The following is a 27,864-nucleotide window of genomic DNA, read 5'->3' as shown; positions in this document are numbered from 1 at the left end:
GCATGGTATATTTGAGGTTCATCAACATTGTATCATGTGTTAGGGCTTTGTTCCTTTATGGATGGACCACATTCTCCTGTTTGTGTACTCACCAGTTGATGGACACTTGGGTTGTTTCCACCTTTTACGGTAGTTTTTGAGAATAATGCTGCTGTGAGCATTCATTTGAAAGTCCTGTGTGAACATGTTTTATTTTTCTTGAGTATATACCTAGGGGTGAAATGGCTGGGTCAGACAATAACTCTGTGTTCAGCCTTCTATGAAGAGTCTCTTTGAAGGTTTAACTTGGGAATTTCAGAAGCTGTCTCTCCATGCTCCTCATGCATGGGGTTGCTGCCTCCCCCACCACCCCAGGATGTCTGAGTGGCTCCTCCACTCTGCCTCTGCCCTACCTTATTTTTAGGGTCCAACCCCAGCTCCCGCCTTTGTGACTTAGGAACAGTGGATTCCCCTCTCTGAGTCACATGATGAAAAGTGACTTTGGGACTCCAAAAGAGACCAGGCCATGGGAATGTCCTAAAAAGGTCACCACATCCTGCCCTGTCTGGTCAGGGAAGGAAACAGGTCAGCAAGTCCTTTCTACCCGACCAGATCTCCCCAGGGGCCCTTGTCTTTGAGGACCCGGGATGGCCAGAGCTTAATTCCCCTCTCACCTCATCTGGACCCCCTGCCCACACAGGATGGCCAGGGAAAGGTCCGTCTGTCCATCCTCCTTCGGCCAGCCATCAGTCATGCATGTGGTTTTAATGTGGTAGCCTACTGGCCAGGATGAGGGAAGATTTGGAAGAGGGGGTGTGCTGAGCTGCTCATGCCACTGGGCCAAGTAAGTACCGTCCCTGGGGGAGAAGACAAGGATGGCCAGAGCACAGGAAGGTAGAGAGGGAGAGTCTAGGGAAGGAGTCCCAGGGTGCAAGGTCATTGTGGACAGAAGACCCAGCCTGGCCTCACAAATCCATGTCCCACCTGCCCAGCTATGTGTCCCCTTCACATAGTATAATTTTTTCTTTGTGGGTGATTTTGGCACCCATCTGTCTCCTCCACCAACCCATGGGCTCGGCAAAGGCAGGGACAGGGTCAGTCTTGGTCCCTTCTCCATGCCTAACTGTGGTGAGTGCTCATGAGTGTTTACTGAGTGCCTGAAAATGACTGCGTGTTTGTGTTTGCATTCATGTGTGAGTGTGACTGAGAGAGTCTATATATAAGCTCCTCTCCCGTGCCCCGCTCTACCTTTTTATCAGCCTGTACTCAAGACAGGCACCCCCAACCTGGGTACCCACAGGCAGCAGGGCTGGATGTGCAGGAAGCTGCCCCCCTCTGGAATGTGATTAATAACCCCCTCCATGGGGGACAGCTGGGAGAGATTTCATACTTGAGGGGCTTCCAGGAACTCCCTCCCCTAGAACCACACCCTCACCCCCCAGACCCACTCACAGAGACTGCTGGAAGTCCAAGGCAAGGAGGCTGCAGCCAAGGGCGGCCCAGCTGTCCTTGATTTATGTGGGGTTTTTCCACTTAGGATGCCGGATTTGCCTGAGTGCGTAGAGGATGTGGTTTTCTCCCAGGGAGGGGCCCCTAAAAGACATCTAACCCATCTACCCCACCCACCCCCAGATCCCTCTCTTCCAAGTTCCCTTTTTCAGAGAACGAGATGGAGGGGTCAGGAGCCCATCCCTGGGGGTGGACGCACCAGCATAGCACAAAGCTGACAGCAAGGATGTTGAGCCTGACTTATGTCTGGCTCTGCCCCATCCCCTGACCCAAGTAGGTGACCTTAGCAGGTATCCAGTCTCTGACCCTCACTTTCCTACTTTATAAAACAAAAATAATACTGGCCGCCACCTCTGTGGGTGTCCAGCTCCTAAGCGCTTCCTGAGAAGGAGGCCCTGGACATGTGACAGTGACCCCAACACAAGAAGGGGTGCCCTGAAGCTGCTCCCACCTTAGGAGACCTGAGTACTTCATAATTTCCCTCCTTGGGGACAAGACTGGAAGGGAAAGACTTCCCTGGTCTCAAGGTGGCCAGTGAGCCCAGCTTGTCAGAAGCTGGGTCTTATTCCTGGTGGCCAGCTAGACCTGGGGACACTGTGGCACAGAAGGGTTTGCCATAGAAGACAATATCCCCAGTGTCAGGAGGGATACATGAGAAGTTTCCCAGCTCAGTGGCCCCCTGGAGCAGCTACACACCTGCAGGAATCCTGCCTAAGGCTGCAGGGTTTGCCAGAAGAGCCAGACCCCGCTCCTGTGTAGGGAAGGGTTCCAACTGGCACCCTCACTCTCTTCCCTTGGATCTTCCTGGAGAGAGCAGCATAGACAGAGGGCCTTTTGCCACTGGCTCCTTCACCAGGAGAGGGCAAGGATCCATAGCTGCACCCTGCAAATTGCTTCTTGCCTACCAGTTTGGCCCAGCTCATTTGTTACAATGTAGAAATCCAGGATGCCTGATTGGTGGTGGCACAGTGGATAGAGCATCAACTTGGAACACTGAGGTCCCTGGTTCAAAACTCCAGGCTTGCCCTGTCAAGGCACATACAAGAAACAATGGAAAACTAAAGTGAACATGCTTCTTGCCCTCTCTCTCTCTCTCTCCCTTTCTAAAAATCAATAAATAAAATCTTAAAAAAAAAATTTTTTTTTATTCAGTAAGAGGAGGGGAGGCAGAGACAGACTCCTGCATGTGCCCTGATGGAGATCCACCCAGCAAGCCCACTAGGGGAGGATGCTCTGCCCATCTGGGGTATTACTCCGTTGCTCAGCAACTGAGCTCTTCTTAGTGCCTGAGGCAGAGGCCATGGAGCCATCCTCAACGTCCAGGGTCAACTCACTCCAATCAAGCCATGGCTGCAGGAGGAGAAGAGAGAAAGAGTGTGAGAGAGAGAAGTGAGAGGGGGAGGGGTAGAGAAGTAGATGGATGCTTCTCCTGTGTGTCCTGACTGGGAATCAAACCCGGGATATCCACATGCCAGGCCGGCACTCTACCACTAAGCCAACCAGCCAGGGAAAATTTTTTTTAAAAGAAAGAAATTTAGGCTAGCAGTCCCAGCTCTCAAGTGAGAAAAGCTGGTAAGAACCTTTATCCACAAGGTGAGTCTAAAGGAACAAGAGAAGAGGGTCCCACAGAAACAGGACCCTTTCAACATCCACTCCAATCCCTCCTCTCCCCACAGCTTCACAGCCCCAAGCCAGGCCTCTGAGAGTGGAAGCCCCTGAGCATCATGGGGGAGGCTAGGTATTATCCAAGTGGCCTACACCAGACCACTGAGGCTCTGTGGCCAGGGCTGTTTGTTTGTGTCCTGGTGAGCAGCTCCATGGACTTGAAGAGGACTGTGAGTACTTTCCATCAGGAGCAAGGGATCTGATACAGGCTCAGGAAATCCATTCTCCATAGAGGGCATAGGACTGTGTGTATGGGTATGTGTGTGAGTGCATGTGTGTGTGTGTGGGGGGGGGTGTACAGGCAAAAAAAGGTGAGGTTCAGAGACCTGCCACAGGCACCAACCACTGCCCCCCAGTGTGGGAAACCCTAAGTTTGAATCTCCCCATACACCAATGACCTACTCTCAGGAGAAAGTCTAGCCTGGCCAGCACACAAGACACCGAGGGAGGGCTGCACTCCATCCCCACTCACGCCCAGGGAAGCACCCCACCCCCACAGGAGGCCAGACAGACATACAGCAGGCATAGCTCAGTGATCAGGAAGACCCAGAACCCAGAGCCTGGGGCCCAGCATCTTGAGGCAAGTGCCTCAAACTCCCCCCCAACAGGGCACTCCCTAAGCTGAAGCTTTCTGTTCTGACAATAGGACCTTCAAAATCGACCTCCACTCTTCCTCCTCAGAGAACAATGACCCCACCCATGTCCCTATACAGGTCATTGCTGTCCTCCCTCTGACTCTAGTTCCCCTGCCTTACCCCCACATCCAGACGTACACCAGGACCTGTGGGCTCAGAGCTGGGGGCCCAGCCAAAAACAACAACAAAAATAACACAACACACGTCAAGACTAAGGAAGCAAAAAGCCACTGGAGTCAGAGGTGGAAGAGGAATCTCAGGGCAACAGGCAGCCCGCACTTTGTGGGGCAGACCCCACAGGATCCAATCTCCTCTCTGTCCTGTCTCTCTTCTCTCTGGCAATGCTGCCACCAAGCTCTTCGGAGCCAGAAGTAGCTTATAAACATCCTGGCTGGAGATGAAACATGATGAGGCATGAAGCCAGGGCTGAATCATGGGTAATCTCCGGAGTTTTACAAGGAACAAATCACACCTGGAGACAGGCGCTGGGGGCAGTGGGTGAGGGGTTGGCGTAGAAGGAGCTTATCCGCAGGTAAGCCTCGGTCCTCTCCCAGCAGCCTCTCCTGTCTGCCACAGGAAGCCACCAACTGTCTTCCCTGTGCTTCTTGCCCCTGACTTCCACTAAACAGAGTCCTAGCACCCATGGCCAGGGTAGGGTGATAGGTGGTCCTGGGGTCCCTTCATTCTCCACACCAGGGACACACTCATGCACATGGGACACAGAGGGAGTGGGCAGAAGGCAGTACAATTTGACCTACCTACATTCTCTGACGCTACTATGTGCAGCCTCAGGGCTTGGTATTTGGGAAAGAAAATGAGATGAATACGTGCTAGTCACTGGCACTGAGGAGCTGTTGACCTGGGCTTGGGTGGAAGCTGCAAGGGGTAGCCAGAACCCAGTCTGTGCAGACATGTGGAAGACTTGCCCAGGGCCCCTGCAGTGTGGGGAGAGAGCCACTGGGCAGAGCCACCAGCAACAGCTTCCAGGAGGATTCTGGCATGGGGAGAGGATGATAAAGAAGAAGGAACAGCAAACTCTGGAAGGCAGGAACACAGGGGCATGTTTCTAGAATGGAGTCTCTCTGGTCCAGAGTCCCAGCTGCTGAGTATTGGGTACAGGTAAATAACGCTGCTGTCATTTATGGAATCATTCATGGGAAATCAAGCTGGAGAGGCGGGGTCTATGGGACCCAAGCAAGCAGAGCCTGTGGGAACCACTGAGGAAGTTACCTAGTCTGGTGACTATTTTACAAAGATCACGCTGGTTGGGGGAGGCTGGAAGCTGTCACTGTTGTGGGGGAAACAAATGGGCAAAGATGCATGGGAGGTGAAACCTCAAAACCTGGTGTCCCCCAGTGGGCTAGGGTGGCAGCAGGTGCAATTTGAGGGCATGGGAGGGCTGCAGGGGAGGGAAGCCAGGACATCAGTGCAGGTGAGTCCCACCCAGATGCGCTAGAATGGGCTAGGACCAGGGCGTCCTGCCTTCACCCGGTACATCCACCCTACCCCTGCCCCTGTTCCCATCGCCTGTTTCCACTGCCTGTACCTCCTTCCCCCACCACCCAGCTCTGTCCTTCTCCAGCTGGTTCAGGAAGGGCCACCCCGGGCTTCGACTGCCCTCCCTGGACCTGTCACTTTCGTAAAGTCCACCAAATGGGGCCCCAAAAACCACCGGCGCCCGCACCCTCGGATGCCATGAGGCGTCGGCCTGTGTACTGGCACTGGCTCTATGGGTAGCGTGGCGGAGGGACTAGGGCCCGGGCCCTGGGACCAGTCAGGGTCGTAGAAGCTGTTGCCGCTGCGCCTTCGCGGCGCCTCTGGTACCTGCAGAGGGACGGAGCGAGCGCGCCCCCTGCCGATCGCTCCTGCTCACATTCTCTGCTCCCACTCCCCGGACGGGACCTTGAGAGCCCGAGGGCCTGGAAGTCATCGCGCTGAGCCCACAGCAGGACCTCATATGTGGGTGGGGGCGCGGTGGCCCTCATCTGGCTTGGCTGCTCCCCCTGGTGCACTCTTGCACTTGCGTATCCTCCCCTCAGGCATAGTCAGGGGCTTCCCACCGGACCTGCCCTGGGCCACACCCCCACCAGCGTCACGGCTCTCCCGGCACTTGTCACTCAGAAAAGAACGCCAGCCATAGGTGAGCAAAAGTCCCAAGCATTGCCAATTCACTCATCCATTCTGCAAGCGTTTATTTTATTTTACTTTAAGATTTTACTTATTGATTTTAGAGAAAGGATAGAGACAGAGGTGGAGAGAGGAGTGGGAAGCATCCACTCTCAGTGGTTGCTTCTCGTAGGTGGCTTGACCCGGCAAATGTCCAGTTTCAAACCCATGACCTCAGTATTCCATGTCGATGCTTTATCCACTGTGCCACCGACAGGTCAGGCTGCAAGCATTTATTGCGTGCTTCTCTGAGGCGATGAACGGGGCCCAGGGAGATTTTTTCTTTCTTCCACCCATTGCTTGCCTGGGGTGCACTGGTCTCCGGTGCCCTGGCCTGCTGGCTGCTATTGGCTAATAATGGTAGAACACCAGGACCCATCTGCCCCTGAACGCAGTCCTTGGCTCTCAAGGTTGAGCCTGGAGGCCACCCTGGCAAGGAGGGTGCATTGGAGTGGAAAGAGCTGGGCTCTCAAAGAGCCTTTTGTTTCTCAAGGAGAAACTGAGGCTGCGAGCCAGTTTATGGTGCAACCCACTGGAGGAGGAGAGTGGGGACAATTATGATTCCACATGAGATACCCATCCCCCACCAGGCTTCTGGCAGACAGACCCTGCCCATGGCTATCCATCACTGGGTTCCCCTGTGAGGGGACCTCAAAATCCATGCATCTGCCTGACCAGGCAGTGACGCAGTGGATAGAGCATCAGACTGGGATGTGGAGGACCCAGGTTCGATCGAGACCCCAAGGTTGCCAGCTTGAGCGTGGGCTCATCTGGCTTGAACAAAAAGCTCACCAGCTTGGACCCAAGGTTGCTGGCTTGAGCAAGGAGTTAGTCGGTCTGCTGAAGGCCCGCAGTCAAGGCACATATGAGAAAGCAATCAATGAACAACTAAGGTGTCGCAACGAAAAACTGATGATTGATACTTCTAACCTCTCTCCATTCCTGTCTGTCTATCCCTACCTATCCCTCTCTCTGACTCTCTCTCTGTCCCTGTTAAAAAAAAAAAAAAATCCATGCATCTATGTCACTCCCTGCCCACATGGCTCTCTGGTCTGCAACAAGGAGCCGGGCTGGGTTCCGCAGACAGAGGAAGGTTAAGTGCTCCTCCTGAGGTTGCACAGTGAGCTGAGACCACTAGGGCCTAGCAAGTGAACCAGCAGCCCCTCTTCAGGCAGCCCCTGCACAGACCAGTGACCTCACGCCAGAGCTGGGATTCCTGGCCTATGGCTGGGGACTGGAGGAGGGAAGAGTCCCATCATTGAGGAATGAGCAGGCTTACCAGGCCAGCAACACAGGGGCCCCACTGTCCTCCTCCCTCCCCAGCCACCCCTACTCCAACACCTTAGCCCTCACACCTGTAGGCCCAGCTCTTCTCTCTTCCCCATGTGGGGGTGCTCCCAGCCAGACTGTGTCTATTCCAATTATGCATTCAGTACTGGGGGGAAAAAGACACAAGATGGCTTTGGAAAGGCCTTGGCCAGTTTGCTCAGTGGTAGAGAAGCACCCATCTGCTTCTCCACTCTCCCCCTTTTGCTTCTCTCTCTCACCCTCACTCTCTCTCTCTCTCCTCCATCCCCTCCTGTAGCCATGGCTCAATTGGAGTGAGTTGGCGCCCGGTGCTGAGGATAACTGCATGGCCTTTCCCTCAGGCACTGAAAAGAGCTCCGTTGCTGAGCAATGGAGCAACACCCCAGATGGGCAGAGCATTGCCCCCTAATGGGCTTGCTGGGTAGACCCGGTTGGAGTGCATGTGGGAGTCTGTTGCTACCTCCCCTTCTCTCACTGAATTTAAAAAAAAAAGATGGGTTTGGGGACCCATAGACGAACTGAGGAATGGGTCTTAACTAAAACTCCATTGACCACCTGACCTCCACAAGCCCCTACTCTGACACAGTGATGTTTGTGTCTCCTGGATGGTATCAGTTTAGAGCCAGTGGCCAGAAGTCCCAAAAGTGATAGGTTATTTCCTTTTCTCTACACAGGCACTCTGGTAAAAGGCCCCTTTAGGAAAGGCTGGAAGAAAGATTAAGATATATTTTGGCAGCATACCAGGGGTCTTCCTTAAGGGTTCCTCTTCATTCAAGGAGTTCTGGGTCTGTATACTGGCTGAAGTCTGGGAAGTGATTGAAGCGTCATGACTTCGTTTTTACAACTCAAGTTAGACTTTTGTGCACTTGACCTAAAACTTTTCTGCTTATACAGCTCAAATAAGAATTCAGGGCCCTGGCCAGCTGGCTCGGTGGATCAAGTGTCAGCTTGGCGTGTGGATGTTCCAGGTTCAATCCCCAGTCAAGGCACACATGAGAAGCGACCATCTGCTTCCCTTCCCGTCCTTCTCCCCTTCTCTCTCTTCCCCTCTTGCAGCCAGTGGCTTGATTGGTTTGAGCATCGGCCCCAGGAACTGAGGATAGCTCAATTGATTCTAGCATTAGCCCCAGACGGGGGTTGCCAGGTGAATCCAGTCAGGGCACATGCAGGAGTATCTCTCTATGTCCCTTCCTCTCACTTAAAGAATATGAAAAATTAAAAGAAAGAATTCAGTCAGCTAATGCCTAGTCTATGGTGGTGCAGTAGATAGAGTGTCGACCTTGAACACTAAGATCGCCATTTCAAAACCCTGGGCTTGCCAGTCAAGGCACATACAAGCAAGCAATGAACAGCTAGAGTGAAGCAACTATGAGTTGATAAACCTCACTCCCTACCCCAATCCCCGTAAAAATCAATAAATTCTTTTTTTAAAGAATTCAGCAAGTTTCCCATCTATTTAACTTCTAGGAACATCATGATCAACTAGCCAATGCCACAGGTCAGTAAGAGTCAGACTCTTTTGATTGCTGCTTTGACTCTGCTATTAGGATAACCACACCGACCTTGACCTTGGCCATTAAATGCCTCCACTTGGACCAGGACATCTCAGGACCCAATGACCCCCACTGCATTTAGGTTTCCCAATTCCACGGCAGCAGTTCTCACATAAGTTCTGACCCACACAGAACAGTGACCACAGAGCTCTTCCTGGATGCTGGGACTCCCCTCACAATGCGGTGAACAGTAGTCTCCCAGACACTCCCAGGAGGGTCTTAAATGACAAATACACTGTAACATCCAATCTCCCTAAGCCTTTGGATCATTTTCTCTAGAGTGCACTAAGGCAGGTCTGGTATTTCAACTCCATTTAGTGTGGGTCACTTTTTGGTCCATGTTTCAGCCAACCGAACAAACTGTTAGAATCCTTTCTAACCTCAACATTAAATCCAGAATCTCAAAAAATAAAAATAGCCTGACCGGTGGTAGTGCAAGGGATAGAGTGTTGACCTGGGATGCTGAGGTCCCCGGTTCGAAACCATAAAGTCCCCAAGGTCGCCAGCACATACAAGAAGCTGCCAATGCACAACTAAAGTGAAGCAAGCTGGCTAGATAGCTCATTTGGTTAGAGCATCTTCCTGAAGCCCAGAGGTTGCCAGTTCAGTCCCGATCAGGGCACATACAGGAACAGATGGATGTTCCTGTCTCTCTCCTCTGCTTTCAAGTCGATAAAATAAACAGGCCTGACCTGAGGTGACGCAGTGAATAAAGTGTTGACCTGGAACGCTGAGGTTGCCAGTTTGAAACCCTGGGCTTGCCTGGTCAAGGCACATATGGGAGTTGATGCTTCCTGCTCCTTCCCCCCATCTCTAAAATGAATAAAGTCTTAAAAAATAAGTTTTAAAAAATAATAATAAAGTGAAGTGCTCACCTCTCCCTTCTTCTTTCTCTCTCTCTCAAAAATCAATAAAATAGGCCCTGGCCAGTTGGCTCAGCGGTAGAGCGTCGGCCTAGCGTGCGGAGGACCCGGGTTCGATTCCCGGCCAGGGCACACAGGAGAAGCGCCCATTTGCTTCTCCACCCCTCCGCCGCGCTTTCCTCTCTGTCTCTCTCTTCCCCTCCCGCAGCCAAGGCTCCATTGGAGCAAAGATGGCCCGGGCGCTGAGGATGGCTCTGTGGCCTCTGCCTCAGGCGCTGGAGTGGCTCTGGTCGCGACATGGCGACGCCCAGGATGGGCAGAGCATCGCCCCATGGTGGGCGTGCCGGGTGGATCCCGGTCGGGCGCATGCGGGAGTCTGTCTGACTGTCTCTCCCTGTTTCCAGCTTCAGAAAAAATGGAAAAAAAAAAAATCAATAAAATAAAATAGAAAGTAAAAATCCAGAATCTCTACTTGGTAAGCCCCATCAATAAATTCAACCTGCTTGACCAGGTGATGGCACAGTAGGTGGAGTGTTGAAATGGGACATGAAAGACCCAGGTTCGAAACTCCGAGGTCGCCAGCTTGAGCGTGAGCTCATCTGGTTTGCGCAAGGCTCACTAGCTTGAGCCCAAGGTCGCTGGCTTGAGCAAGGAGTCACTCGGTCTGCTGTAGCCCCCTGGTCAAGACACATATGAGAAAGCAGTCAGAGAAATTGAAGTGCCATAACGAAGAATTGATGCTTCTCATCTCTCTCCCTTCTGGTCTATCTGTCCCTCTCTCTGTGTGTGTCACACACACACACAAAATTCAACTTGATGCAATATACATTTTTTTTTTCAGAGACAGAGAAAGGGATAGACAGGGACAGACAAACAGGAATGGATGAGAAGTATCAATCATTAGTTTTTTGTTGCGTGTTGCAATACCTTAGTTGTTCATTGATTGCTTTATCATATGTGCCTTTACCGTGGGCCTTCAGCAGACTGAGTGATCCCTTGCTCGAGCCAGCGACCTTGGGTCCAAGCTGGTGAGCTTTTGCTCAAACCAGATGAGCCTATGCTCAAGCTGGCGACCTCGGGGTCTCGAACCTGGGTCCTCCGCATCCCAGTCCGATGCTCTATCCACTGCATCACCGCCTGGTCAGGCCCAATTTTATATTCTTATCACCATTATCACACCCCTTAATATTTATGTTCCCCAGATTTCTGTCAATATAAATTGCATCCCTGGACAGTAGTTCAGTGTTGTCCTGAAATGCCAAGGTTACGGGTTTGATCCCCAGTCAGGGCACATACAAGAAGCGACCAATGAATGCACAACCAAATAGAACAAATTGGTATTTCTCTTTCTCTCTCTCCCTAAAAATCAATCAATCAATAATGTGTGTGTGTGTGTGTGTATATATGTGTATATATATATATATATATATATATATGGCAAAAATCATGTAGTGCTTATGGAGCATAGCATACCTCCTCATAGGTCACATTTTACAGCTCCCCGCACAGGGCCTGGGGCATTCGAGTTTGCTGCCATCTCAGCGTCTTTGCACATGCTGTGCCTCTGCCTGGGCAGTTCTCTCCTTGCTTCTCACCTGTCAACGCTGAGCTGAGATGACCTCTCCTCAGTATCCTCCTCCCTGACCCCCTGGAAGCAGAGCACCAGCCCCCTCCCCACCCCCTCCACACACCCTAGCATTGCTCTGCTGCAGTGGCCCACAGCCCTTCTCATCACCTGACATGAATTTACCGTCTCCTCAACCGTGCTGTAGGACCTTAGTGCCCCGTCTGTCTTGCACATGCAGCATCACAGCACTGAGGCTGGAACCTGCATAAAGCAGATGTCCAATAAATATTTGTGGAACAAATGAAACAACTGGGAAAATCCTGACCTTGGTATCCTGGCATCTCTGATGTTGACAATCAACAGAGCAGACCTGGGTTTCATTTGTTTATTCATCTCTTCTAGATTACTCCAGAGAGGATTCAAGACGGGAAGGAGGGCTTCAGTATCACCCACCCTCCCAGATGGCAAGAGCTTCAGCGCATGTGCAGTAAAGCATGGGCGCTATGCCCTGGGTAGGTATGGACTGCAGGCTGTGAGCTCCAAGGCCCCCAACCTTGTGCAGTCAAGGTAATGTCACAATACGTGCTTTCCTAAGCCCGAGTGAGGCAAGCAGCGGCCACAGAGATTGTGAAACGGGGTTCAGGGTTTCTCTTCTCATAACTGAGAGACCAAAGGTCTGTCCCCTCGGTCCACTCCTGCCACAGGTCACAAATCATCAACACTCTGGTTGCCTGGAAGGGTTTAACCAGAGTGAATCATGCAGTGACTGAGGCTGGAGCAGCCGCAGAGACTGCCTCCATTTGTATTCTGGTCTCCTAACACAGCTGGAGGGAGATGGGTACAAGCTTGACGAGGCCAGAGTCGTCTCAGAGTTGGGCCCCACAAGGGTGAGTCCAAACAGACAGGAAGGGAGCAGTGGGCCAGGACAAGTAAAGGTGGGGTATACCGTCATTCACAGATGAGCCGGGCCCACAGCCCACCTCCCTGAGGCCAACATGAGCTGACCGCCGGGGCCTCCAGAACACTCCTGGCCGCGGGATATGGGCCACAGGTGGCAAACCAGGGCAGAGCCAAGGCCGTGGGAACCTTCCCGATGTTTCAGCTGCTTTCCTTCCCTGTCTGGGGTTCCAGTTCCAAGTTAGGGTGGCCGGAGTATGGGATGGCTGAGGACTGCCCACCTAGTTCCCCTGGGAGGCAGAAGTTTCTTTGCCTGAAAGAAAGGAAGGGGGGCAGAGAAAAACCAATTCTTGCTCAATCATGTTTCAGACACCTGCCCCTGCGCTAACCCCCTCCACAGCAGCCTGCAAGCCAGGGGAGTCTGTGCCTCATCACAAGCCAGAGCCTCTTCTTCTTGCATAGACAGAGAATGAGTGACTACAAAAGGACAGAAGCATCATCGTACCTCACCATGCACCAGCCACTACCGACACCCCAGCTTAGCCCCCAGTGACGGCAGCTAGCAGGTGCTGTCAGCAGCACCATTTTACAGAGGATGAAACAGACTAGGAACTGGCCATCGTCTGGCAGGGGGCAAGTGAGGTACTGGCATTTGAGCTATAAAGCTTTGGGCAGAGTCCCAAGGGTGGTTGGGCGTGCAAAAAGACGTGTGGTGATTTGTGAGTGCTTGTATGAACAGGAGAGCAAAGTTCAGAGAGGAGGCTGTTCTCAAATAAAATGCAGGAAAAGAAAATACAACTCCCCACAACAAACTATCAGTAATAAGAATAATACCAAAAGGAATGCATATTTGACCTATCACTACAGGCCAGTTCCAGGTACACACCCTGGCCCTCAGCCTCCAGCCAGCCCGCTTCCCACTTGTGAGGGGGTAAGAGCCTCTGCCACATCTTCCCTCACGTGCCCCTTTTGGGGACACATGTGATCAATCAGGCACAAGAGGCGGGACATCTGCTCCCCCATCCCTGTCCTGCAGCTGTCTTTTAGGGTGACCCTGGGCAATCCTGTGCAGCATGTTTTGGTGCCCCCATGTTTTGTCACTATAAGTGGATGAGAACAAATGCCCCTTGCCCAGGGCCTCTAAAATATATGACAAGCCTGTGCCCAGCCACCTAAGGGCAAGCTTACCTTTAGGGATAAACTTCAGTGAGCTGCTAAAAATTCAGAAGCGTGACTGCCCCCGTTTGGGGCCATCGTTCAGGAACTCATGGCCCAAGCCATTGCCACACTTGCCACAGGAGACCTGGGAAGAACACAAAACAGTCATGTGAGCTTCCGACCATACAACAGCCACAGCAATGGCCCCTCCTGCCACCAGCAGACAATGTCTTTCCCATGCCCGTTTCCCAGGATAAATGCCGGCAGGAGAGGCTGACCTCCGTCCCAGAGCCTGCGCAGAAAAGTCATCCCATTTCCCTCTTCCCACCAGGACCCCAAGCTCTCCCAGTGGTTTGGAGTGGCAGCCTCACTGGCTGAGGCCGGAGGCCTGGGATAGATAGACTCTAAGTCCTTAGAGCTGCAGGAGGAGCAAAAGGAAGGAAGGAGTGGTCAATACCCCCTTCTCACCTGCTGCTACTACCACCCACCTTTAAGGCTTCAGGCCGATTGTGTTCTGGACATTTGGTCACACTGTCAGCATGGATGGTCTCGGTGAAGGCTGGCCATGGGGAAGAGTGTGCATACTTCGAGCGGCTGGAAAAGAGCTCGTAACCACACTTGGCGCACACGTAGACACCTGGAGGTAGAAGCGGAGGCAGAAGCAGAGACATTGCCTTCAGCCTTTTTAGGGTGAGTTCCCAACTTCTCAAACCCAGTAGAAAACAGCACTCTCTCCACTCACAGAGTGGGTTGCACACCTTCCCCACACCCCCACCCGGGTACTGGCTATATGGGGGAGACACACCACTGAGCTCATATTTAGTGGTTCTTAGCATGTGCCAGCCACCAGGAGAGTCACTTTTCACACTTGTCTCATTGACTCTTCTCAACAGCCCTGTGATGCAGACCTTTCCATTGTACAAATGAGGAAGCTGAAGTTCAGTGATACAAACCACTCAGCTAGAGGGCGTGCAACCAGAAAGGAACCCGGGGAGCCTGATGAGGATTCAGAATCCAGAGAGCTAACCATTCCACCATGGAACCTCCTTGAGTCTTAATCAGCACTCCTACCCTTCATAGGCCCCACATAGCGGGGACTGTGACAAGGCCAGCACCACCACCTAGCCCCACCTTTCTTCCCGAGTGGCTGTCCTGCTGCGCAGCAAACTGGCAGGAATCTGTTGGGTATCAGCTCTCTAGAGGGCTATGCTCTGACACTGAGCATCTATGGATATCAGCTGTGACATGGACCCTTCTAGGCAAAGCTTCCCTTGAGACCCTCTGGCTTTGGGAGCCTCAGGCTGCCCTGCCAAGCAGGTAACTCTGCTCCTGCAGCAGCTCCTGGTTCCTCTTTGCTTCCTCCTTCAGTTGCTGGTAAAAGCTCAGTAGTTCCCAGACTCCAAGGAGGCTGTCCCCAGGCCAGGAAGCTAGACTGACTCCCAGCCACTGGCCTGCTCTCCCTGCCCAAAGAGAATGGTCCCAGAGAAAAGGCCTCCAGGTCAAACAGCCCACAAGAAGACAGAGGGCCAAGAAGAACAGGCTTTATTTAGTTTGTCCTGTAAAGATTGGGGGTGGGGTGGGGGGGAATGAAACTGACTTACAGACAAGAAGCAAGTACCTCTTACCCACTGCCTGGCCTGGGGACAACCTCCCTTGGAGTCCTACTGAGCCTTTACCAGCAACTGAAGGAGGAAGCAAAGTGGAACCAGGAGCTGCTGCAGGAGCAGAGTTACCGGTTTGGCAGAGTAGCCTGAGGCTCCCAAAGCCAGCAGGTCTCAAGGGAAGCTTTGCCCAGAGGGTCCATGTCACAGCGGATATCCATAGATGCTCAGTGTCAGAGCCTAGCTAGAGGGCTGATATTCAACAGATCCCACCCCAAGTAAGTCACTGCCCTAGTCTTGGTTGTGGCATGTTTTTACCAAATTAGTCCATTTCCAGGCAGCACAGCCCAAAAGGGTATTTACCAGGGCTTCTCAAAGCTGGGGACCAGGGCTGAGGGCTGGCCACGCCACAAACCGCACTCAACCCCACTCCTCCCACCCTGTCCAAGTCAAACTTCACTACACTGGCCATTGGTGGCCTACCCAATCCCAGGGCCCTGTGTAGGTTGGGGAGCCACCGAGGCCAGTACATTCGGATCGGAACAAGACGTTCCGTGCTTGCCGGCTTACCCTGCGGGTACTAGGAACCAAGGAAGGGAAAAGGCAGGGTTAACATCAGAGAGAAGGTACAGCCGCGAGAAAGGGCAGCTCTGTCACAGGAGCTGCCCCTGGACAAGACCTTCTTCCACTGCGCCCCTCTGAAGCGCACAGCCTGATCTAGGTTCTCTACTGCCCCTCTGTACCCTGACCCCACCGATTTTCCTCGGGAACGGCCACTCTCACACTCCAAGGCTTTCCTCCTCGAGGACACTGAACCCCTCTCTCTAAAGTCTTCTTCCCTTCAAGCACCCGTACTCTCCGAGCCCCTCAGACTCCTCCCTCCTCGATGATCCCCTTTATCCATATGCGCTCCTCCCGCGCGGTCAAACTTGTGCCTCCCATTCCCGGGACTCCAGGGCTCCATTATCACACCAGGGCAGCGACGCTCCCTCTAGTGCGCTCCCCTGCCCCGCTGCTCTCCCAGGAGGTTACAGGTTGTACCGGGATCAAAATGGTCCTGGAAAACCTCGCCCCCGAAGAAGCTGCAGAATGACATGGCGCCGACCGGACCGCTGCACGATCTTCGCTTTCGACAGATCTAAGGCCACCGACCCAAGACCTCTCGGCCTGCGCCTAGTACCCGGGCCCGGGGCTCCGCCCCCTCCAGGGGACCAATCACGTCCAGGGACGCCGGGACACCCCCCGCGGGGCCCGCCTCCAAAGGGCCCGCCCCCTCCCTCGTACCAATGAGGACGAGAGTTCCGGCTTCCTCCTCCGTGAGAGCCCGCACCCTGCCGAGGACCCGCCTTCTCTCGTCTTCCCAGCAGGCCCCGCCCATCGACTACTCCTCAAGACTACTCCTGTGCTGCGTCCCCGAGACCCAGCGCCAGGGGGCGCCGCTGAGCTGCACTGGGATTGGGGTGACGACCGCACCGGGTGTGCTCTTCCTACCCTGGCGCTAAGCCCGCTGCCACAGACGGTTCACCAGCCTTTCCATGCCCTCAATTCAGACACCGCGGGAAGAGTTGCCTCCAGCCTTTATTAGATAAGGGGGACAGGCAAGGGTCGCGCGCACTTCTTTCAGGCTCCTTTCATCCCAAACCGCCTACAAGTCTCCCGAAATCTCCGGCTTTTCTTTCTCAAGATGCTTCTTCTGGGGACCCTGTGAGGGTAGGAGGCAGGAGGAGCGTCAGTCACAGGGTTCTGGGTCAGAATACTGCCCTTGGCCGGCCGGAAGTCTCCCCAGAGCCGGCCCTGCCCACACCCACCATTGTCCCTCTTCCATTTCTTTACCAGCAAGAATCAATGCCCAGAACTGGACTCCTAAAAGTCCCCTCCTGTGGATGAGAGCAGGAGGCATCCCGCCACCCCAATCTACTCCAGCTTTCCCACTCTGGAGCAAGTAGAATGTGAGGTCTGAGCCCCAGAGAAGTGGCAGGGGCTCACCATGAAGACCCTCTTCTCTTGGGCTGTCTGGAAGCGGCCATGTCCAAACTTGGAGGTGGTGTCGATGAACTTGAGTTCAATATTCTCTAAGGCCCGGCGGCTGTGGTGCACCAGGAGGGACTGGGGATGCGTGGGAGAGAAGAACCTCAAGATGGAGGTCCCCAACCCCTCCAGTAACTCCAAGTCTACCCTCATCTCCTGCTAGAACCGCTCCCTTTTTGGTCTCCCCACCCTCCCACACCCACTCCTCTTCAGAGCAGGCAGGAGGACAGGGACAGGGCAGGCCAGCCACCCACCCTTCCCAAAGCCCAGAGGGCTCCTGCTCCCCAGCTCCCAACCCACTGCCTGCCCTGACCTTCCTCAGTGTGATGACCCGCTTCTTGGTTCCCGCGATGCAGCCCTTCAGCATGATGAAGTCGTTGTTGACTTCCCCATAGTGAGGGAAGCCACCCTGAAGGGAGGTGGGTCAAGGTCCAGACTGAGTTAGGGAGCAGCTGGGAACCCTGGGAGAACTCCCATACTCAGCTGTGATCAGAAGAAGCTAGTGGTGGCCCCCTGACTAGGGGATGACACCCTCTATCACTGATCAAAGCAGCATCTGAGCCACACCCTAAATCTTCTGCAATGTCTCGTTTAACCATCTGCATTTTACACAGGGGAAAACTGAGACTCAGGGGTGGTTACCTGCTCCAGCACATACTGCAACTGCAACTGCAACTGGGGCTCAAACCCAGGCAGCCCACCTCCAAGGCCACAGGCAGAGCTGCTGCACTCTGCATCCTGTGACAGCAGCTGGAGTGTAAGCTTTCTGCAGAGGAGGCTCGAAGAGTGCAGGAAGCAAGGGGTTCATTCCACCAGGCAGCTGCTTGATGGCGCCTGAGCTCTTGGGACATTGCAGCACCCACACACCCGCCCCACGCATGCTCACCAGGTCCCCTCAGCCAGATTGGCTGCCCACTCTCACCAGCGGCGTGATAGACTTGTCAGTCATGTCGTAGCTGGTGGACGCATTATTCCTAACCACCTTCCCATCCTCTGTGTGCAACCCTCGGCCAATTCGGTAGATCTGCCAGGAGAACAAGGCACATTGAGGGCAGCAGGTGGCCCCTGGGCCTGCAATGTGTCCAAACTCACCAGCTGTGGGCTTAGACCCAGCCACTGATGGGTGAATTTCAGAGTCTTTGGGGGCCGGACAGTGTCTGGGTCATGCACCCCACCAACTAGGGTCTGGTCATGACGTCGCCCCTCACCAGAACTTCGGACACACCTTCTTGTTGAGCTCCGTGCGATGGTGGTAGCCCTTCTGCCCAGCCCGGGCAATGGAGCAGCCCACTCGGGCAGGGTGCCAGGCACCAATGCAGGCCACCTTTCGAAGCCCCTTGTGGGTTTTCCGAGGCAGCTTCTTGGTGTGCCAGCGGCTGGTGACCCCTGCAGGTGGAAGGGGTTGGTAAATGAGAGACCAGTCTGGCCCCCATCACCTCCAGGCAGCCTTCCAGGAGCTACAATCTCTGCCTGGCCCTACCTTTGATGCCCCGGCCCTTGGTGACAGCGATGACATCAATGACCTCACTCTGACTGAACACGCTGTGCACTGGTACCTGCTTCTCCAGCCGGGCCTGGGCCCACGCCACCTTCTCAGCCACTGTGCCGCCATTCAGCTGGATTTCCATGATGTGGGCCTTCTTCTGCCGGAAGGGCAACAGCTTCATCTGCAGGACACAGAAAGGCCAGTCAATTTCCAGAGGGTCAAACCCCCATCTGCAGACATGGCATGACCAGCCGGTACCCCTAGCAGGCTTGCATGCATACCTGCATTCATTCAGCATAGGTTCCTGTGTCTGGTCTGGCTATATGCCATGTCCTGGGCTAGGCACTGGGGTACAGCACAGAATGAAGCAGACAGAGCCCCGGTCCCCAGGGAGCCACCTAATTGGGGCACAGATGCCTAGTAAACCCTTGGAGAGGGTTTAGTTTTCTTTTTTTCTTCTTATCCAAGTGAGAGGAGGGCAGATAGAGAGACAGACTCCCACATGTGCCCCCACCAGGATCCACCTGGCAACCCCCGTCTGGGGCCAATGCTCTGCCCATGTGGGGCCATGCTTGCAACCGAGCAATTTTTAGCACCTGAAATGGAGGCTCCACAGAGCCATCCTCAACACCCGGGGCTTATGTGCTCAAATCAATCAAGCCATGCTGCAGGACAAGAAGGGAGAGAGAGAGAGAAGGGGGAGGGGTGGAAAAGCAGATGGTCGCTTCTCCTGTGTGCCCTGACTGGGAATTGAACCCAGGACATCCACAGGTCAGGCCAACGCTCTACCACTGAGCCAACCTACCAGGGCTGAGAGGGGTAAACTTTCTGATAATTACACACAGGATGGTCTGGGATGGCCTCTCTAAGGAGGTGACACCAGTAAAAAGGAGCCACTAGGTGAAGATCTGAGAGCTTTTGAAGCAGAGGGAACCACAAGTGCAATAGTCCTGAGACAGGGAAGATCCTAGGAAGTTGGAGGGGCAAAAAGGAGACCAGTGTGTCCAGACCATGGGGAACAAGGAGGAGTAAGTGCGGAACGGAGTCAGACGTTAGCAGGGCCCTGATCAGGCAGTCTTATAGGGAAGAACTCGGGGTTTTGTTTTTTTTGTGTGTGGGTTTTATTTTATTATTATTCTTTTTCTGAATTGAGAAGCGGAGAGGCAGAGAGACAGACTCCTGCATGCACCTGACCAGGATACACCCAGCATGCCCACCAGGGAGGGGGCGATGCTCTGTCCATCTGGGGCATTGCTCTGTTGCAACTGGAGCCATTCCAGAGCCTGAAGTGGAGGCCATGGAGCCATCCTCAGTGCCCGGGCCAACTTTGCTCCAATGGAGCCTTGGCTGCAGGAGGGGAAGAGAGAGATAGAGAGGAAGGAGAGGGGGAGGGGTGGAGAAGCAGATGGGTGCTTCTCCTGTGTGCCCTGGCCGGAAATCAAACCCGGGACTTCTACACGCCAGGCTGACGCTCTACCACTGAGCCAATCAGCCAGGGCAGAACTCGGGTTTTATTGCAAGTGCATGGTCTGATGCAATCTGATTCATGTTTTTCAACATCTCTACCTGCTGCTCTGTGAAGCACAGGTGGAAGCAGGAACACCATTAGGTCACAGCATAGTGCTCAACAACGAGTACTTATGGAACACCTACTGTATACAAGGCTCTTTGTGGGTTCCGGGAACACAGCACTGAACAGGTAGCCATGGTCCTTGCCCCCATGGAGCTCAAATGACATGGACATTAATCAATGACATAAGTAAGCAGGAACTGCAAGTGTGAGAGTAAATGGGCGGGAGAAGGGGAGCTGTCCCTGAGGCTTCCTTACAAAAGCCTTCCCCAAGGAATGTTCTAGAATAAGCCAGAGGGTAACTTTTCAGCCCACATCAAGCCAGATCCCATGTACAAATGTGATTTATGCACACCTTTGTGTCAGAACCCACAGGGAGGCAGCTGGCCTTCTACACCAGACATGTAGCAGGAGAGCCAAACCCTTAAGGGCATTTCAGCGTCTTGACAGACTAAGGGGTGTGGCCCGTGCCCCATGGTCCTCAGAGCACACTGACCCCTGGCATCCCATCCCTGCAGCTGCAGGCAGCCAACCCTTTGGTCCTGTGCCCAGAACTCCTGGTATTTTTAGGCTGACATTTGTCACGGCTCCTGAAGGCTGGGGTGGGGGAGGGGAAGCCCAGGGGGTGAACTGGCTGATTTGGTGTGGGCTGGGGTTAGGGGGCTGACCTGGGTGTGGACGATGACCCGAATGACCTTGCAGTACTTCTTCATAGCGGCAAAGTCTTTCTGAAGCTGCTTTTTGCCATCGGCATCACGCCACCTCTTACAGGCCTTGGTGAAAGCTTTCTTCTTGCTCTTGTGCCTGAGCCATGCACAGAGGGTGCTCAGAAGGGCCCGCTGGGGTGGTTCCCTGAGCCCCTGCCCACCTGCCACCCACCAAGCATGGGTCTTAGAGCAGTAAATGTCCCCTTCCTTCCTTCCTCCTTTCCTTCCTGGGAGAGGCCACTGCCAGGCCCTCCTTGGAGTCCTGGGGCTGGCTCAAGTCACCACCTTTAAGCACAGCCTGTCCTTCCCTCTCTGGGCCTCGGCTTCCTCCTCTGTAAACTGGGCATTCTCCCTGCCTCCTGGGGCCTGAGGGTGAGTGGCAGATGTGCAGGAGCTCCGGGAAGGAGCATGGTGGCCACCTGCCCACACTGATACGGTGCTGACCTCACTTCTGAAGCAAAAACTGAACGGCACATTGTTCCTAACCCTCACTGGAACCCCGGGTGGTGAACACTAACTATTACCCTCATTCTACAGATGAAGAAGCCAAGGTTCACAAAGGTCAAAACCCCTGCATGAGGAGCAGGTTGATAACAATAAAAATAGAGAAAAGGCCAGCTGGCATCTGCCAAGCACTTCCTCTGTGCTGAGCCCTTGACCCACTTTGTTCATCTAATCCTCACACAGCCCCAAGATGCAGGGACCACTGCCATCCCCATTTGATGGTGTCTGTGGCATGCCTGAAAGTGAGAGATGACAAAGACTCTAACAGGTCAGCCAGCTGTGCCTCTGTCTACATAAGCAGGGGTGTGTCTATGAGGTTCGGGGGGGGGGGGGGGGGCTTTTCTTTCAGAACTTGTACCAGGGAAGATATGAGGTCCAAGAATGCCTTTCTGATGACAAGAGCTTGTCAGCCTGACCAGTGGTGGCAGAGTGAATAGAGCAGGGGGTGCCCAAACTTTTTACAAAGGGGGCCAGTTCACTGTTCCTCAGACCGTTGGAGGGCCGGACTATAAAAAAACTATGAACAAATCCCTATGCACACTGCACATATCTTATTTTAAAGTAAAAAAACAAAACAGGAACAAATACAATATTTAAAATAAAGAACAAGTAAATTTAAATCAACAAACTGACCGGTATTTCAATGGGAACTATGGGCTTGCTTTTGGCAAATGAGATGGTCAATGTCCGGTTCCATATTTGTCACTGCTAGCTGCTAGCCATAACAAGTGATATGACGTGCTTCCGGAGCCGTGACGCGTGCATCCCGCATCACTGGAAGTAGTACTGTACATGAGCAACTCCGTGCTTTGCGGCACCACCACATACAGTACATCAGGAGCACAGGATGCATCCACATCCTGTACTCCTCCATCCAGGACTCCTCTCACTGACCACCAATGAAAGAGGTGCCCCTTCCGGAAGTGCGGTGGGGGCTGGATAAATGGCCTCAGGGGGCCACATACAGCCCACAGGCCGTAGTTTGGGGACCCCTGAAATAGAGTGTCAGCCTGGGACAACCCTGAGGTGCCAGGTTCAAAACCTGAAGGTCGCTGGCTTGAGGGTAGGATCATAGACATAATCCTACAGTTGCTGGCTTGAAGGCCAAAGTCACTGGCTTGAGCAAGGGACAACTGACTCGCGCGCACCCCCTCCCGTCAGGCACATATGAGAAAGCAATCAATGAACAACTAAGGTACCACAACTATGAGTTGATGTTTCTCATCTCTCTCTTTCTATCTGTCCCTGTCTGTCCCCCTGCCCCACCTTTCTTGCAAAAATAAAATGGTTTTATTTATTGATTTTAGAGAGGAAAGAAAGAGAAAGGGGGTAAGGGAGTAGAGGGAAGGATCAACTCGTGTAGTAGTTACTTCTCATATGTGCCTTAACCAGTGACCTCAACATTCCAGGTCAATGCTCTCTATTCACTGTGCCTCCACAGGTCAGGCCATGAGTTTGTCGATGCTCTTACCCACTGCGCCACCGCAGGTCAGGCTTGAGTTGATGTTTCCCATCTCTCTCGCGCGCTCTCTCTCTCTCTCTCTCTCTCTCTCAAAAAAAAATACCAGCTTCCTCTTTTTCCTCTATCCAAGTATCCTCTCCAGTCTGTTAAACTTTTACTGAATTGAAGGCATCCCTACCCACAAACACACCCTCACATGCACACACACAAACACTTTCCTGCCTTCCACACACTGTTGACACTTCTCCCGCCCACCCGCTATTCCAGCACAGAGGTGGGGAGTTAAAGGGGCAGGGCCCGCCCACCCCCAGGGGTCCCGCCCTCACACCGTCCGCCTGCAGGGCCCTCACCAGTCCTTGTAGAAGCGCCGGCGGCACTCATCACTGAGGTGCTCTGCAAAAACCGTCTTGAAACTCCGCAGGCCTCGAGGGGTGGCCACGTAGCCCACCACACCCACCACCACCAGAGGAGGCGTCTCCACAATTGTCACAGCTTCCACCTCCTCCCGCTTGGAAATTTCTGGATGAAACACAGAGACAGGCATGGAAGAGAGAGCCTCCAGGGCCCACGGGTAGACGTGGGACAGTAGCCCCTCCGGCGTGAGGGAGGACGGAGCAACGCAGGCCCAGGACTGATGGAACAGAGGCCCTCCCCACAAGAGCTCTCACCAACCTCCAAGCCTCGGCCTGCCCCTTCTCTCCCTCCTCTGCCCTGTGCGCAGCCTCACGGGTGGTCTGTGCTCACTCTGAAACTGAAATTCCCCACCAGATCATCCCGGGATGGGCCAGGAGAGCAACAACCAGGGCAGCAACCCCCCAAAGGGTAAGGTTGGGCCTTCTTTAGTAGGGCACAAATGATCTTTTCTATTATTATTATTATTATTATTATTTTAATCGTTATAAATGAGGCCTGACTTGTGGTGGCACAGTAGACAAAGCGTTGACCAGGAATGCTGAGGTCGCTGGTTTGAAACCCCTAGCTTGCGTGGTCAAGGCACACAGGGTAGTTGATGCTTCCTGTTCCTCCCCGCCTTGTCTCTGTCTCTCTCTCTCTCTCTTCCCTACCTCTCTAAAATGAATAAATAAATAAATAAATAAATAAATAAATAATTTTAAGCCCTGCCTGGACAGCTCAGTTGGTTAGAGCGTCGTCCAAGAGCACAGAGGTTGTCAGTTCAATCCCAGTCAGGGCACATACAGGAACAGATGAATATTCCTGTCTTGCTCTCTCTCTCTCTCTCTCTCTCTTTCTATTCCTCTCTCTCAAAAATAAATTAAAAAATTTAAAAATAGTTATAAATATATGTTGATGAGTTCTAGGAAAAAACCTATAATTTGTCAAAAACCCATGATTTTATGGATGTTATTACTGAGGCTGATACAGAGTAAAAGAAATGTTCTCTTTTTTTTTTTTTTTCCAAAAAATTTTTTAAGACTTTATTTATTCATTTTAGAGAGGAGAGAGGGAGGAGAGAGAGATAGAGAGAGAGGGGAGGGGAGGAGCAAGAAGCATCAACTCCCATATGTGCCTTGACCAGGTAATCCCAGGGTTTGAACCAGTGACCTCAGCATTCCAGGTCGACGCTTTATCCACTGTGCCACCACAGGTCAGGCACAAGAAATGTTTTCTTAAAAAATATATTAGGGGCCCTGGCCAGTTGGCTCAGTGGTAGAGCGTCGGCCTGGCGTGCGGAAGTCCCGGGTTCGATTCCCGGCCAGGGCATACAGGAGAGGAGCCCATCTGCTTCTCCACCCCTCCCCCTCTCCCTCCTCTCTGTCCCTCTCTTCCCCTCCCGCAGCCGAGGCTCCATTGGAGCAAAAGATGGCCCGGGCGCTGAGGATGGCTCCTTGGCCTCTGCCCCAGGCGCTAGAGTGGCTCTGGTCGGGACAGAGCGATGCCCTGGATGGGCAGAGCATCGCCCCCTGGTGGGCGTGCCGGGTGGATCCCGGTCGGGCGCATGCGGGAGTCTGTCTGACTGCCTCCCCGTTTCTAGCTTCAGAAAAATGCAAAAAAAAAAAAAAAAAAAAAAAAAAAAAATATATATATATATATATATATATATTAGGAGAAATGAAAAACAGGTGAGTGGTTGTCAAAAGGTTGGGGGAACTGTGGCTATAAAAGGGTACCAGGAGGACCCATGTGGGGGTGGAATATTCTGAGGTAATGGATACACACACGTACACATGACAGAGCCATGTAGAACTAAATACACATGCGTGCATGCAAACACAACTAGGGAAACATGGATCAACAAACACCCTGTTGTGATGTATAGCTTCACAGGAGGTTCCCATTGGGGAAAACCGGGTGAGGGGTACACAGAATCTCTCTGTATTGCCTCTTTCAACCACACGTGAATAACAGCAATCTCAAAACAGTAAGTATAACTGTATAACTGGGTGCCTGCCTTTGACTTCTGGCTTCTCCATTTACTAACTGGGCCACCAGCATGTTTTATAGCTGCTCCATGTCCTCATCTGTAAATTGGGGGCAATGACAGAAACTACCTCGCCTGACCAAGCGGTGGCGCAGTGGATAGAGCGTCGGGCTGGGATGCGGAGGACCCAGGTTCGAGACCCCGAGGTCGCCAGCTTGAGTGCGGGCTCATCTGGTTTAAACAACAACAAAAAAAAATGCTCACCAGCTTGGACCCAAGGTCGCTGGCTCAAGCAAGAGGTTACTCGGCCTGCTGAAGGCCCACGGTCAAGGCACATATGAGAAAGCAATCAATGAACAATTAAGTTGTCGCAAGGAAAAACTGATGATTGATGCTTCTCATCTCTCTCCATTCCTGTCTGTCTGTCCCTATCTCTCTGGCTCTCTGTCCCTGGAAATAAAAAAAAAAGGATCTACCTCAAGGGCCAGCCAGTGGCCAGTAGGCAGAGGGTCATCTTTCTGACTGCCCTTCTCACAGGCGGGGCCTCGCCCTTTCCCGGGCTCTTTCCCCTCTTGAAGTCCAGTTCTGATTCCTAACCTTTGGAAGTTTTTCCAGATCTTCTGACAGTCAGGGGTGCTCTGTCCAAACCCCCCCGCCCTGTGTGTCCCTCTGTGGCCACTCACTGAGGCCCGGCCGGTGCACCTCTCGCAGAGTGTGTGTCATGCCGGCCTTGTAACCCAGGAAAGCCGTGAGGTGCACAGGCCTGCTGGGGTCATCCCGAGGCCATGTCTTCACTTTGCCCCGGTGCCGGCGGCTCCTCTTGTGGGGCAAGAAGCCCAGATGTCCGTGCCGAGGGGCAGAGAACTTCCGGTGGGACTGGGGACAGGAGAAGATGGAAGTTAGAGCTGAAGTCACCCTGGTAAAAATGGCTGGGTGGTCCCAGAGCCCAACCCAGAGCTAGAGACCCTGGATTGAGGCTCCGTGGTTTTCAGTGCCCCTGTCTGCAGGCAAGCAGTGGAGGGCTTGCCCAAGGGCAGTGTCTTACCGATGAAGCCAATGTCAGGCCCTCCCAGCCTGGCTGGGCCCAGGAGAGGTGAGCCTACATTGTGGCCAGGGCTACGGAGACAGGTAGCTGCTACTAGTCACCTATCTCCTTGTCTGTTCTAGGCCTGGCAGTCTGAGCTCTGGCCCCTGTGGTCCCCTCCAATCCCCTACTCCTTCACAGGCCCAAGGACTGTCCCTGCTGGGGGAGACTCCAGCCCACCTGCCCCTCCCCAGGCGGCCAGCTTGCTCCAGCTCTCGCCCCCCAGCCCACTGACCATGGCAGCGGGTCCCAGCAGGTCAGGAAATAAAGAGGCCTCCCTGCCAGGTGCTGGAAGTCGAGTGGCAGGGCCAGGACACACAGCCGCCAGATCCCAGATTTAGCCCCTGGCAGGGGAGCTTGGCCATCTCCCGTGGCAGGCATGGGCTCTGGTTCTAGGAGCAGGTTTGGCCTGGGGTGGGGCGGTGAGGGGGCATGAAATGGGCAGCCTGGGGTGAGGACACTTGGACACAGGACTGGCACTCCTTTCCCCAAGGGCCCTGGGAGTGGGTCGCACCCACTTTGTTTTCTTTCTTGTGAGACCCACCCTCACGACAGGAACTACTTGGCCTGGTGGGAGGCAAGGAATCCTGGCTGGGGCTTCTCTCCTGCAGTTGCCTGAGAGGAGGGTTGGAGTCCAGTTCACTGGCATTGAAGCCTAGGGGGTTCCTGTCCCGTCTTCAGAAGTGCTGGGCGCCTGAGGTGGGGGAGAGAGGGAGCGTTGACTCTGCGTCCAGAGAATCGCCAGGGCCCTGATTCAATATCAGAATCCCTCAACTATAAATAACTGTGATCCAAGAACATTTATATACTTTTATGAACTAAAGTTTTTAATGAAAGGGAAATTGAAATCTCTAATTTTTTGACTCAAAGATTTTATGGTTATAAAGTTCTGTAGCTGCTTTGGACAGGTAGCTCAGTTGGTTAGAGCATTGTCCCAATATGCCCAGGTTGTGGGTTCGATCCCAGGTCAGGGTACATACAAGAACAAACCAGTAAATGCATACATAACTGAAACAACAAATCAATGTTTCTCTCTCTCTCTCCCTTGCTGTCTCTTTAAAATCAATCAATAAATTTAAAAAATATTTAACTTTGGCTCTGACCAGTTGGCTCAGTGGATGGAGCATTGGCAGAGAGTATAGACATCCCAGGTTTGATTCCTGGTCAGGGCACATAGGAGAAGCAACGATCTGCTTCTCTCCCCTTACTGCTTCCCCTTCTCTCCCTCTTCCCCTCCCACAGCCAGTGGGTCAATGGGTTCAAGCATCTATCACCCTGGGCACTGAGGATAGCTCGGTTGGTCCTAGCGCGTCAGCCTCAGGCACTAAAAATAGCTCAGTTGATTTGCGTTGCCAGGTGGATCCCAGTCAGGATGTATGTAGGAGTCTGTCTCACTATCTCCCCGCTTCTCACTTAACAAATAAATAAATACATACATTTTTTAACTTTATAAAAACAATAAAGTTCTGTAGCTGTAGAACCAGAGTTTTATATGCCTAAGATGTCTCTGAGGGTCTTAGCATTACTCAGTGCTAAGATTCTATGCTACTAAAATGTCACAATTTTGGGGGGTTCTTAAAATTTATTGATTTGAGAGAGGAAGGGAGAGAGAGAAAGAGACAGAAATATTTATCTGTTCCTGTATGTGCCCTGACTGGGAATTGAACTGGTGACCTCTGTGCATTGGGATGGTGCTCCAAACAAAGTATCAGGCCAGAGCCACCATTCTTTGTTTTTAAATT

General features: G+C 53.1%; 2 protein-coding genes across 2 annotated transcripts; both read right to left on the bottom strand.

The window, feature by feature from the left end:
• Positions 1 to 11,616: 11,616 nt before the first annotated feature.
• MSRB1 (methionine sulfoxide reductase B1) lies at positions 11,617 to 16,093 on the bottom strand. Its single transcript, XM_066275284.1, has 4 exons — positions 15,943 to 16,093; positions 13,789 to 13,937; positions 13,331 to 13,445; positions 11,617 to 12,455 (listed from the first exon to the last, which is right to left on the bottom strand). Exons 1-4 carry the CDS (start codon positions 15,995 to 15,997, stop codon positions 12,424 to 12,426), a joined length of 351 nt encoding a protein of 116 aa, XP_066131381.1. The 5' UTR covers positions 15,998 to 16,093; the 3' UTR covers positions 11,617 to 12,423.
• A 368-nt stretch (positions 16,094 to 16,461) lies between these two features.
• RPL3L (ribosomal protein L3 like) lies at positions 16,462 to 26,487 on the bottom strand. Its single transcript, XM_066278327.1, is given in 11 exon segments — positions 16,462 to 16,603; positions 16,888 to 17,007; positions 17,243 to 17,338; positions 17,852 to 17,953; positions 18,155 to 18,315; positions 18,410 to 18,596; positions 20,654 to 20,789; positions 23,009 to 23,177; positions 25,722 to 25,914; positions 26,358 to 26,436; positions 26,438 to 26,487. Coding segments are annotated over 11 exon segments (1,350 nt in total). The 3' UTR covers positions 16,462 to 16,546.
• Between the last annotated feature and the right edge of the window lie 1,377 nt (positions 26,488 to 27,864).

Source organism: Saccopteryx bilineata, chromosome 4 (assembly GCF_036850765.1).
Source record: "Saccopteryx bilineata isolate mSacBil1 chromosome 4, mSacBil1_pri_phased_curated, whole genome shotgun sequence".
Classification (NCBI taxonomy): domain Eukaryota; kingdom Metazoa; phylum Chordata; class Mammalia; order Chiroptera; family Emballonuridae; genus Saccopteryx; species Saccopteryx bilineata.
The sequence above is the reverse complement of the archived record's forward strand: the minus strand, read 5'-3'. Positions and strand labels throughout refer to the sequence as shown.